This window comes from Suillus fuscotomentosus (assembly GCF_016647785.1).
Source record: "Suillus fuscotomentosus strain FC203 chromosome Unknown F5891scaffold_327, whole genome shotgun sequence".
In the NCBI taxonomy this organism is placed as follows: domain Eukaryota; kingdom Fungi; phylum Basidiomycota; class Agaricomycetes; order Boletales; family Suillaceae; genus Suillus; species Suillus fuscotomentosus.
In genome coordinates, this window is record NW_024539839.1 from 8,125 (window position 1) to 19,934 (window position 11,810).

The 11,810-nt window shown below is 47.6% G+C and overlaps 3 protein-coding genes across 3 annotated transcripts; 2 read left to right on the forward strand and 1 right to left on the reverse strand.

Annotated features, from left to right (window-relative positions):
- Window positions 1–667: 667 nt before the first annotated feature.
- On the reverse strand, window positions 668–3,637 carry F5891DRAFT_969714 (uncharacterized protein; the record flags this gene model as incomplete). The annotated part of the gene is made up of 4 exons (XM_041376323.1): window positions 668–996; window positions 1,045–2,878; window positions 2,978–3,223; window positions 3,275–3,637. The coding sequence occupies 4 exons, from the start codon at window positions 3,635–3,637 to the stop codon at window positions 668–670; spliced, it is 2,772 nt and encodes a 923-aa protein (XP_041216413.1).
- Window positions 3,638–4,268: 631 nt separating this feature from the next.
- Window positions 4,269–5,887, forward strand: F5891DRAFT_1201781 (uncharacterized protein; the record flags this gene model as incomplete). The annotated part of the gene is made up of 8 exons (XM_041368910.1): window positions 4,269–4,336; window positions 4,390–4,467; window positions 4,528–4,620; window positions 4,679–4,786; window positions 4,844–5,144; window positions 5,198–5,587; window positions 5,643–5,745; window positions 5,796–5,887. 8 exons carry the CDS (start codon window positions 4,269–4,271, stop codon window positions 5,885–5,887), a joined length of 1,233 nt encoding a protein of 410 aa, XP_041216414.1.
- Window positions 5,888–6,313: 426 nt separating this feature from the next.
- On the forward strand, window positions 6,314–7,707 carry F5891DRAFT_989604 (uncharacterized protein; the record flags this gene model as incomplete). The annotated part of the gene is made up of 6 exons (XM_041378065.1): window positions 6,314–6,500; window positions 6,531–6,965; window positions 7,010–7,389; window positions 7,440–7,587; window positions 7,626–7,630; window positions 7,681–7,707. 6 exons carry the CDS (start codon window positions 6,314–6,316, stop codon window positions 7,705–7,707), a joined length of 1,182 nt encoding a protein of 393 aa, XP_041216415.1.
- Between the last annotated feature and the right edge of the window lie 4,103 nt (window positions 7,708–11,810).

Genomic DNA, 11,810 nt, shown 5'->3' on the forward strand with positions numbered 1-11,810 from the left:
AGCGAGATAAGACGTTTCTAGCGTATGTATTAGGACTTCAGTTTGTGCCTGTATATTGCATAGAGCAGTTTGAACAATTCAAGTTAACAAAGAGGGTCGACGTACAAGTTGTCTGTCCGCGGCCCTTTTCTTCTGAATCATCTTCACAAGTTCATCTTTCACCTTTTCATATCGTGCCCTCTCCTCCGCGGTGGGAGGATCTTTGCTTGCCATAGCAAGGATCCAATGGACTTAGAGATCAAGTGCCATCCACACGGTCAATAGCCCTCGACTAAGTGGATGTTACAGAATCCTCATTTGGCAATTGCAAAGGCTTTAGAATTTAACAAGGACAAATATTGAACACTGACTCATGGCAATGATCATTAATCATCAGGAAACCCACTGCCGAGCCAAGTGACTTGTAGCAGCGCGTAGCGCCGCGCTTCTTTTGAAGCGACTGTAGCAGCCTGTAACAACCAGTAGTAGCTGGAAGCACTAAAAGCTCCATACTGGCTCCGGGACTTTCGAACATGCCACAATATGTTAAGCGATCATGATTAAAAATTTATCATAGTAATCTTTGTGATACGATAAGATGATGATCACTGCTCGTCATTCAATGATAGCTTTGCTAGGCAGGAATCTTGAAATTGAGGGAAACTAGCAATAATACAGGCTCGAGAAACTACTGGTAACTAAGAATAGCATGGAAGGTCTCTTTATCTGCAAAGTTATTCACATAAAACTCGCGCGCCAGCTGCAAACTATTGTCGCAATTCATTGCTGCTGATACCTCTCGACCGAACTTGGGAATTAGCTGGATGACCTGACGCACACTTTCCAGAGGTACTATGTCTCCTAAAGCGGTGTTGTTCGAGCGAATACGACGATGAACTAAGTACATGTCAGTCACAGGCGCGGGAGTAACAAGACGAAGGCCGTTGAAGGCATCGACTGATGAATGAGAGAAATTGAAGAATTCGACATAAAGGAAAGGCTGGTTCAGACGGGGGGCTTCAGTAATAGGTTGGAGGATAGATTTGACTTGGACAACAATATAACCTATCATTTTGTGAGAATCTAAGTTACAAGCGAAAGGATTACACATACGTTCAGACGCTGCTGGGGATAGCAGTTCACCGCTTTCGTGAGCAATAAGGACGGTATTTCCTCTTCCAAATGGCATCGAAGAGTTAGGCGGCAGCGCCTGAATGGTTTGAGCAGGGCCAACAACACGGTTATCTTGCACGGAGCGCCGCTGCATGCGGAAATTTTGCCAAACGCGAAGGCGATCAAAGGAAAGGGAACAGTTAGGGCGACAAACTCGTTTTCCACTGCGCTCGAGGTAAGATCTACCAGAGATCAGATCACCCAGTGCTGGATGGAGATCAGGAATGTGAAAAAGTTGAGAGGCTTCTTCGATAGATAGTTGAGGATAGTGTGGACGGCAAGTAAGCAGGATTGCGACAGAGTCGTCAGAAGAAATACGAGAGCGATCTTTGATGAACAGTGAAGCAATTGGTTTGCCAGCACCGACATACTGCTCATCAGGCAGAACAGTAGAGATCCAGGTTGCTTCGGGATAGTGGAGGGTCATGGCATGTGCTTCCCTGGACATTTCGTATATTAAACTTGCCTGCTGCGACTTCAGAACTGTGTAGAGCTGGAAGAATTGGAGTTTTTCCTGTCGATCAAGGAAGCGGCAGCACTGACCATGAAAATCCTTACGGTTAGTCATGCGGTAAGGCCGTTTCACATGGGTGATATGACAGCGCTCGGTGATGTCGCTGCTCCATTGATATGGGGCACCCATGGCGCGAGTACTCCGGGCGACATGCTGCATTAACTCCAGCTTCGGGATCTGAAAATGATTGAGAGGACCATTTTTGCCACGACGACCACCGGCTGCGATGATGGAGGCCTTGTAGTGGTGAAATTCACGCAAGGCCTCAGTCAAGGAGTGTAACGTTTCTTCATAGAGGAAGAGATTCTGAGCCTGAAATATGAATTCTGTGATGGCACGTAGTGCGCATGCAACGTCATTGGGGACAGCGCCGACAATCACAGCAGGAAGGAGCTTTTTGAGGTCTCGATGTTCTCGACCAGTCAGCTGCTTCAGCGTGGAAACACCGTTTGCCCAGTGGCGCACTCCTACACGAGGTTGAAGAACCGACAGTCGACGATCAAGTTGCGCTCCCCCCATCATGTTGACGGCCCAGGTAATGGGGTGGTCGAAGAAAAATTTATGCCATTGGTGAAGGGCATCCGGCGTCAAAAAGCGGGAGGGGCATGCGTCGCCCCAATCCATCCAGTATGGCTCAACTACGCCATTTAGATGCAATGACTGACATGTCTTATAGAACGATGCGATATCGCAGGGGTCAGAAATAGTGCAGGCCCTTTCGATAGCATCAAGGGTGTGGATGCGAGTTCGAGGAGAATGTGGAAGAGGGTCCCCAAATTGTGCAGAGACAGCGAGGGAGATTGGTGAGTGCTTTGAGGCAGTACATGAAATGAGGAGTTGCTCAGGGTAGTCAGCTATCCAGGCAACCAAAGGGGTATGAATCATACGTAGATCCCCTCTTGGGTCTGACATGACGCAGCCATCACGAGCGGCAATCTTCAAATTACGCGTGATGATTGAGATCGCAAAGTGATAGACTCGCGCGGATAAAATTGCGTGAACGGGCTTCGAGACTCCCAGAAACTTGGGTATTGGAAGGTAAGCGGTCAAAGCGAACGCATGTGATGTCGCCTTCATGCGAACACCCGCATGGATATTGGCAAGCGAGATCAACAGGGGATGCATCTCCTTGTTTCCGGTCCCGATCGTTAGAGGTGTTTTGTCTGAAGCACCAATCACACCAACGAACGAATGGCCCGGAGGAAGCTTATCCTGACAACTCGATGTTAATACAGAGAGCACTCGACATCAGTGGCTGCAGCCCACCTGTATCTCCCAAGCATGATCAGCGCTCATGAATTCTCCATAAACTCGCTGACTATCTGGACCTTCGAATTCTTGGTATGGCCAGAAATCCATGCAAGGCGCAAAGACCGGATTGGCGACTAGATGCTTGACAACATCCAGACCATCCCTCCAATATAGCATCAGCGGCGCATTCGTCTTATGGGAACCGACCTTGATCTCTTGGTGATACCATCGAGGGACCTCAGGTAGTGCTTCGATCCGAGCTCGCAGATCCTTGGATGTATGGAAAGAGGGTGGAATATTCTTCGTCTATATCTGTTATTAGTATACTGGTACATCAAATGTCGATAGACAACTTACATGTTCAAGGTGAATAAAGGCATCGATTTCCTTTTGCGATAGCGCCCCACCCGAAAGCCAGCATGCCAGGTCAAATTCAGATTTAGATGCAAATGGATAGTGTAAATTTTCTGAGTGACGGATGGTAGCGTGTTCATCATCATCCATTCGTTGAAGATGGTTTTGCCCTCCAGGTTTGGCAATTGGGATATTGGGGTGGTACTCCCTGATTGTGCCAGGACGTGGACCTGCAGAAGGATCAACAGATACGAGGGGGGCGTCACATGCTGAGTCGACTGTAGTGTAACCGACATGTGGTAATATAGGTTCCTCGACATCGTCCAAAGGATCAAAGCCTTCATACCCTCCATAGACTGGGTGCATACTGAGGTTTGGTCCTAGATTGAGTGAGAAATACGTACCATCTTGTTCAGTTTCTGGGTCATCAGGATAGTCTTGTGAGAAATGACTATGTACCCCAAAGTCCAGAGCAACACCTTGGACGACCCTTTGACCACAGATAATAGAAGTTGACAGATGATAAATAACATCATCGTTGTTTGCAAACATATCTGCGCAATTAGGACAGATAAGTCCATGCGTATCATTAGTTGAATGGGGTAGATCAAAAGGAGAGAGCGACATGCTGGTGAATAATTCAAGGGGATTTCTGCCAACACCCTAGAGTTGAGGGATGCCCTTATAAATATAAATCTTGATTGCCCAAGCTCTGTCGAAATTGACTGTCGACTCACAATTGTCACGGCATAGTCGCGTCAATGATTGCTTCAGTGCGGATATGGTGAATTATGAAAGTTCTTTGTGGCCAAAGGAGCACCTGTAGCAGAATCAGTGACATGTAAATCAAATTGAGTTGCTGTGAAGAACCGTATCATTGCGGAGCATCGCTGGACTTTGCAAAGTTCTGGCAAACTCATCCGTGTGAGTTTTCTATTTGTTGATTCAAGAGAAAGGCATCCGCTATCAACGAGTTTGCATGCTTTTCAGGAATTTCATGCCTTGGACGAGCAGTACTCGCAGTTCATTTGGATCAGGAAGCACTAATAGTAGGTCCTTCAAGAGGTTTGTTTGTTATTAGGAGCCGGGTGCCCATTCACTGAATACTATGCACTCAGTGTTTCGTCACCTCCCACGTCCGAAGGACCCGATAGTTCTCCCATTTTAAAGAGTGGCTCTTCCAGCTTGAGAGCTAGGTCTGTTTTTATTAGAAATTGTCTTGCTTGAGTGTCCAATTTACTAACTACACACTCCAGTGTTTCGCTGTCTGAGCCTCCCGCGTTTGAGGCACTGAATAGCTCTTCCAGCTCAAGAGTTGGTTCCCAAGAAACCTCGAAAACACATATTCGGTATGTTTATCCAACAAGAGCTGTTTGTGTAAGTCCATTGACATACTATGATGTCCAGTGTTTCACAGCCTGCCACATCTGAGGTGCCTAATAACTCTATCACTTTGAAGAGCTATACCTCTTCATGCTTGAGGACCGGTTCTCAGGTAACCCCAGTCAAGCCCAGGTGTGTTTGATACGAGCTATGTTGTGTAAGTGGTTGTTCACTGAAGATACTTCTCAGAGGATCTACTACTGGATCATTGCCTCCCATATTCGAGGTGCCTACTAGCTCCCCCATATTGGTACCAAGTAGCTCCCCCATACCAAGTAGCTCCCCCATACCACGTAGCTCCCCCATCCTAAGGGGTAGCTCTCCCAAGGCTTCACCCCTCTTGACCACTATGGTCAATGAGGGTAGTCCCACAGTAGCTACCAGATCCGGTTCTCACAAGAGGTCACACCGGTATAGCTTACTGTCAGATGATGGACTCGATGACTGCGAAGATCTTCCCACGAAGAAATCAAAGCCATTACTTACAACAGTACGTGTCCCTCACCTGAATGCACTTCAAAACTAATAACTCATATATCTTAGTACACTTATGATCGGTCCTCTGAGGCTGAAATTTATTTCAATCAGCGCATGCTGGAGCTCTCTCGTATTAGCCGCCGGGCTTTCGCCGCCAAGATGGAATACCAGCGCCTACGCACTGAAGAACTAGAACTAATGACATCCCTCTTAAAGGATGAAATGGAGGAGTCCCAGGGGCATCTCATTAAGACTGATTTACAGATAGGCTCACTCCGGAATGACCTCCACGACGCAGGAGTGGCAGTGATAGGGAGCAAAGGGAGAAAAGACGCCAGGGAGATCGGAAATAGGCTGTTCCCGGGTTGCGGAGATCACGAGGCTGATGACAGCAGTGACTACCATTCTTCTGTCTCTTCTGAATGCAATGGCGGTGAAGGTACAACAATTCAGATGGTGAGTCTGAACAATGTTGGGTCTTGCAGAACCTAGCTGCTATTCGACCCTAAAGGGTTTCTGGACTAGGCTTAAGGCTCAGAGGAGAGGAAATATCATAGAAACTTGCTCAGCACTCAGACTCATACTGGTAACTGGTGAAAAGATTGATTGCTTATGTAAGCTACAAAGTGCCAACATAAGGTAAGGTAAAAACAGTCTCTACCAGCCCAGCCAGAAATGAATCCCTACAGCGGTGTCGATGAGAATTGGGGTGCACCTGACGATTCACAATTACTAACGAGCAGCTCCAAGCCCTGAGTCCGATTATTCCTATCTGACTGTTTATAGAGCACATACGTACATATGTAGTCTTTTGTAGTGTCACCAGTAATGAGGCTGGCGGCACGATTATGCAAATATGAATCCATTTCCTGTATCTTCTGATGCGGCTTGATCCTAGTACTATCTCGACAAATCGCCCCGAAATCATGATTCTATCAGCCCAGAACAAGCGTAAGCCTACTCAAAATTCACAGAGAACCCTCATCTCAGCATGCCTCATGTCGATCAATAGAGTGCCAGCGGGCCTTCAAGCTCGTTTTGAACTTGAACTGTTGTGAACTGCTCGTTCGTTTACCGCACAAACCCGACGAACCATATACCATTGGTGCTTTATTTAAAGGCAAGTTTCTTGCTTATCGAACAATTCAACTAATAAGCATCCTCCCTAACGCTCCACACACTATGCCTCGTGCTAGCAGCCAGGGTGGCCGTGGCCGTGGCCGTGGTACGACTCCTGGCGCACAACCTACCGTTGATGAATACGGAGTATCCATCACCCCATTCCAACCGACACCCTTCCAAACCAGCGAAAACGACTCAAGAATTGCAACGGAACGTCGGATCACTGCCAATACTATGATACATGTATGTATGCATCATTTTGATGTGTTCTCGATAGTACTTACAACTCAATTCAACTTCAAGACCGAAGGCCCTCCGATCGACACGTTGCAACAACACCAGTCTCGCCGTCGCATAGGCCAACTTCCAGCGCAAGAACGGCTTAGGCCGTACGCCATTCCATCCACACGCACCCCCAGCCAACACACGTCGTCTCGGGCTTCAATGAGTACCATCTCGTTGGATGATCTCAACGACGATGGTACCCATTCGCAACGTTCACAACGTGCGAAACGTGGCTCAAAACAGAGCGCAAAGGTAAAACCCTCCAATATCGCGTTCTACGACGAGAACGACAAAAAGAACATCTACCATGCACGAAAACTCATCATGCTCGATATGATACTCGAGACCGGTTGGGAGGCTGATCGAAATATACTTGTGGCTATCGCTGAAGAATGCCTCTCTTCAGCATGCGCAAGGAACACGCACCGTACGTAAATTCTTTTCGTTATTTATCTACTCATTTGCATTTAGTCACTGAACCTACCGCCGGTGTCATTAAACTGGTATTGGACGAGCTATCGACTGTGCGGGGAAAACTGGTTCAGGATGCCGAGGGTTACCTCTCGGCTCTCGGCCTCCAGCATGACACTAGTACTATGTCCGAAGAAGATCAAACGGCACGCATAGTAGCGCGTGCGAACCTCATCTTGGACGAGCAGAACCTCCAGGATTACTTCCTTCACGGTTGGGATGCTGACCGCGAGAAAATTCTCGTGTTTTCGGCCCCAGCCTATCTCAAATTTCATGAGGCTTTCTGGTTCGGACGAAGCTCGCCTTTCCTCAACGATTCAATGTCGAGGGCACGGATATCAAAACCATCGTGGTTCATGTATGAACTTACGGGCGCTGCAGTGAGTCTTTTCATTAAAGACTCCCCAAATACTGATACACTCGACACAAGCTATATTGTATTATTCGCCGTGCTGCTACTGGCCAGCTTTCTAAAAGCCAGAATACCCTACATTTTACTACGCAAGAGTTCCAACCGGTCGCATTGGGAATCCGGAACGCGATCAAACGATACCTGGACCAACCTGAGCTCGATGACAGTGAGTTCTTGCCCCGCATGACGGCTCACCATGAACAGTGCTTGTAAGTGTGTCTGAGACGCAAAAAATGATATATTGACGCTATATTTGCAGAAAGACTCTCAGATCTCGCACAGGTGAAGCATCACCTACCAAAAAATACAACATATACGTTCCCTCCTCCTCGTCGGAACTATATCGATCGAGGACGAGTACCTCCGCATCAACGCTATCGTCCGACTCCCTACCATCTTCGCTTCCAAACCCACTCACGTCGTCCTCGTCTTCGACGTCGTCTAATGTGTCGTGGTACCCCGGTGTAGAAACAACAATACAATGGGGAACAAGGATGCTCCTAACTGTATCTATAAAATGTTGTGAGGTCGCGCGTTACCTAGTCTGCTATTCTTGAGGAGACAAGTGCGTTCGACCCTAGGGGAAGCGAGTGCTGCGAAGATCTAGAGGTACGCGCTTCAGCGAAGCGTGAGAAAGCGCAAGTGCGCGCAAGGTACGAAGGCGCGGGAACGCGCGCGCGTATTAGCGCGAAGCGCGGGAAAGCGCGCGCGCGTAAGCGGAAATAAAAGAGACTAAGCTTAAGTGATGATATAAAGCAATATAAGAAAAGATAGATGCAAAGTGTAGACCAATAGACTTCTACTATGTACTGCTAAGTAAATAGTGGGTGATAACTAGTAAGTTCAAGGGAAAAGTAGGTCTGTAATAGTATGTACTGCTGGCGCTTATATAGCGCGCCTAAGCGCGGTCATGCGGAGCCGAAGCGCTACCGAGTAGGTATGTAAGGATATATATGAGTGAGAAACTATGATAAAAATAAAGGTGGAGCTATGCTAATAAAGGAAATGGAAATATACGTACTAGGAAGCTTGGTGGACAGTGGATGGATGCATCTGAATGGCTGGCGCTATAGGGCGCGCAAGCGCAGGAACGCGCGCGCGCGTATACATCGCGAAGCGCGGGAATGGTGCGCGCATGGCGCGCGTTGCGTGGGAAAGCTGCGCGTCATATAGAGATAGCTGTGGGTAGCGCACAGAATGACGCTGCGAGTTTGTGCTGTATACTTCCTAGTGAAACCTGCCATATCACACCATGAGACACACGAGTCTCTACACCGGGCCTCGTCAAATTGTAGATTCCCCTCGGGTAACGCAGTATACGCCATGCGTTCCCGATAGCATTCCGCAAGGGCCCTTCTTTTATGGCCATGAAGCGCCTTTGGGCTCCCAGCCTCCACAATATTACATTCCGCCGGTGTTACGGCCCTATAGAGAACCCGAGGCATCATTAGATGTGCCACAGCACGATGGTGACGATTATTTTGGGTCGCTGGCAGGAAGTTCGAGTTCACTGGCAGGCTGGGGGGGTAACCATGAGGGTAGTAGTCGGAGGGGGCCCTTGTCATGATACTGGTGCTCCATATTTCTGTACATCATGTAGGTTAGTAGTAGCTTCAATGGATCTCCGATAGGTGCGGTATTCAAGTGACAATGGTCAGAAGTTTGACAGCAGATGTTCGAACGTTGACCGATCGATATCAAAACTTAAAGATTAGATGAGATAGCCTGAGTACTCAGGCTATCTCATCTAATCTTTAAGTTTTGACTGATCAACTGACTGCATTTTGGAAGCGAAGATGTGGCGAAACCGAACTGTCCCGTGAATTCGATTAACCGACGTTTAAAATACATGTTAACTTCAAATAGCTTAGTACCATTGCTACAGCCTACTACAGCTTATTACAGTTTGATTCCGTAGTAGTTGACTGCTACAGTACCGGGGTGTTGCTACCGTGCTTCCCCTAGCTACTAAGAGCTTCATAGCTCACGATTTCTCCCTGATGATGTTGATGATGCGCTCGCCGCTCAACGCACAGCTGTATGATTTATTGTATCGACTGACCTCCCTCGCATCGATAGGGTAAATATTTTACAATCGCAGAGTTTGTGGATAACTGCTGAATGCATACTACTTAGACTATGTCATTCGATGGGAGGGTTAAACTTGGTCAAACTATTCTTGTCGATTTCAGCGCTCAGCAACTGTTTATCAATATTGATATATATGGGCTTGCTCGAACAAACTAAACTGATTCATTGCTGAACAGTCACCTAGTTTCTGACCAGTGACCACAGCACAGGCTACCGCGCTAGCCGCGGTTAGCGTGTGCTCCGATTTCCTTTTTGGGGAGGAGTTACGCGTCGGCGACGAGTATCTCAGTTCAGCACTGTATCATCGATTTCTACCACCCGCTTCTCAATTCACATGTCCTCAGTTCCCTCCTCTGAACCTCCATCTGACCCTCCTACAGGTGACAATGTGCAGAAGCCAGATGCACCACAGCAACCAGAAGCTTCACCTTCTCCAGCTCAGGATGGCGTTGAAATGGACATAACGCCAGATCAACCCGCAGAAGAGACTTGGGATGACATTCCAGAGGAGATAAAGGCTTTGACAACAGAGGAGATTTTGACAAGAATACGGCTAATTGATAATGACATCAAGGTGCGTCGTTTGCATCTTGCAATAGGTTTACCAGAGTTCAACTCAAGAGTGCTTTGTCCTAATGATGCAGGTCATGAAGTCGGACACCCTACGATTACAACATGAGCAAAACGTAATGAAGGAGAAGATACGTGACAACGGGGAGAAAATTAAGCAAAATAAAGTCTTGCCGTATCTTGTTGGAAATGTAGTAGAGGTACGCACAACCAGGTTATATCGTCATGTCCCGTCGTTCATCTGCCATAGATTTTGGACGTTGATCCTGAATCAGAGGAGGATGGGGCAAACCGCGACTTGGACTCAATGCGCAAGGGCAAATGTGCTGTTGTGAAGACATCCACTCGACAAACTGTTTTCCTCCCTCTTATAGGTCTCGTACCTGCCGACCAGTTGAGACCTTCCGACCTTGTCGGTGTTAACAAAGACTCTTATCTGATCCTCGACAAGCTTCCGACTGAATATGATTCACGCGTCAAAGCAATGGAGGTTGATGAACGTCCAACAGAAACCTACACTGATATTGGTGGCTTGGAGAAGCAAATTGAAGAGCTGGTCGAAGCCATCGTTCTGCCGATGGAGCAGGCAGACAAGTTCAAGACCTTGGGAATAAAACCACCGAAAGGTTGTTTGATGTACGGGCCACCAGGTACGTGTGTATCTGATTCACATGCGCACCATCGCTTATATCTTCGATAGGCACTGGGAAAACTCTTCTTGCCCGTGCATGTGCAGCGCAAACAAAGGCTTGCTATCTCAAGCTTGCCGGTCCCTCACTTGTCCAGATGTTCATCGGTGACGGTGCTAAGCTTGTTCGCGACGCGTTTGAACTTGCCAAAGAGAAAGCACCTGCAATTATCTTCATTGATGAATTGGACGCTATTGGAACAAAGCGTTTCGACTCAGAAAAGAGTGGTGATCGTGAAGTGCAGCGAACGATGTTAGAATTGTTGAACCAGCTTGATGGTTTCTCGAGCGACCAGCGAATCAAGGTGATACTATTCACTATCGACTTGAGCTGTCTTTACTCAGTTCGCCTTGTACAGGTCATCGCGGCGACAAATCGGATTGACATCCTTGACCCAGCCCTTCTCCGTTCAGGTCGTTTGGATCGTAAAATTGAGTTTCCACTACCAAACGAGACGGCTCGCGCCCGTATCCTAGAAATTCACTCACGGAAGATGACTGTCAGCCCAGATGTGAACTTTGAAGAGTTAGCGCGTAGCACAGACGAGTTTAATGGTGCTCAGTTGAAGGCGACTTGTGTGGAGGCCGGTATGATCGCCCTGCGCGAGGGTGCTACCAAGCTTGGGCACGAACATTTCCTAAGTGGGATTGCTGAGGGTGAGTAGCTTACTTTCGACGACTATATCCTATAATTTTCTAACTGTGTCGTGCAGTACAAAGCAAGAAGAAGAACAATTTGATGTACTTCGCATAGGTCGCATTATCGATTCATTCTGTTGTGATAGACTCGATTATCGCATGCAGATTTTCACCCATGCCACTATCATTATTTCCATTGCCAGCTTTGTGCCATACTGAGGGGGTGCGAGTGTACCTCCTGTAATACTGTTGCTCTCGCCAGTTGCTTGACTGGGTGGCTGCTAACATGATGTTACTTGTTCCTGGACTCATTGATCTCGATATCGTGTCACACAGACGAAAATCCTTTCTCGGTTTCCCATAAATAATCATCGTGCGATCGTGCAGCTCTACCAAAAATC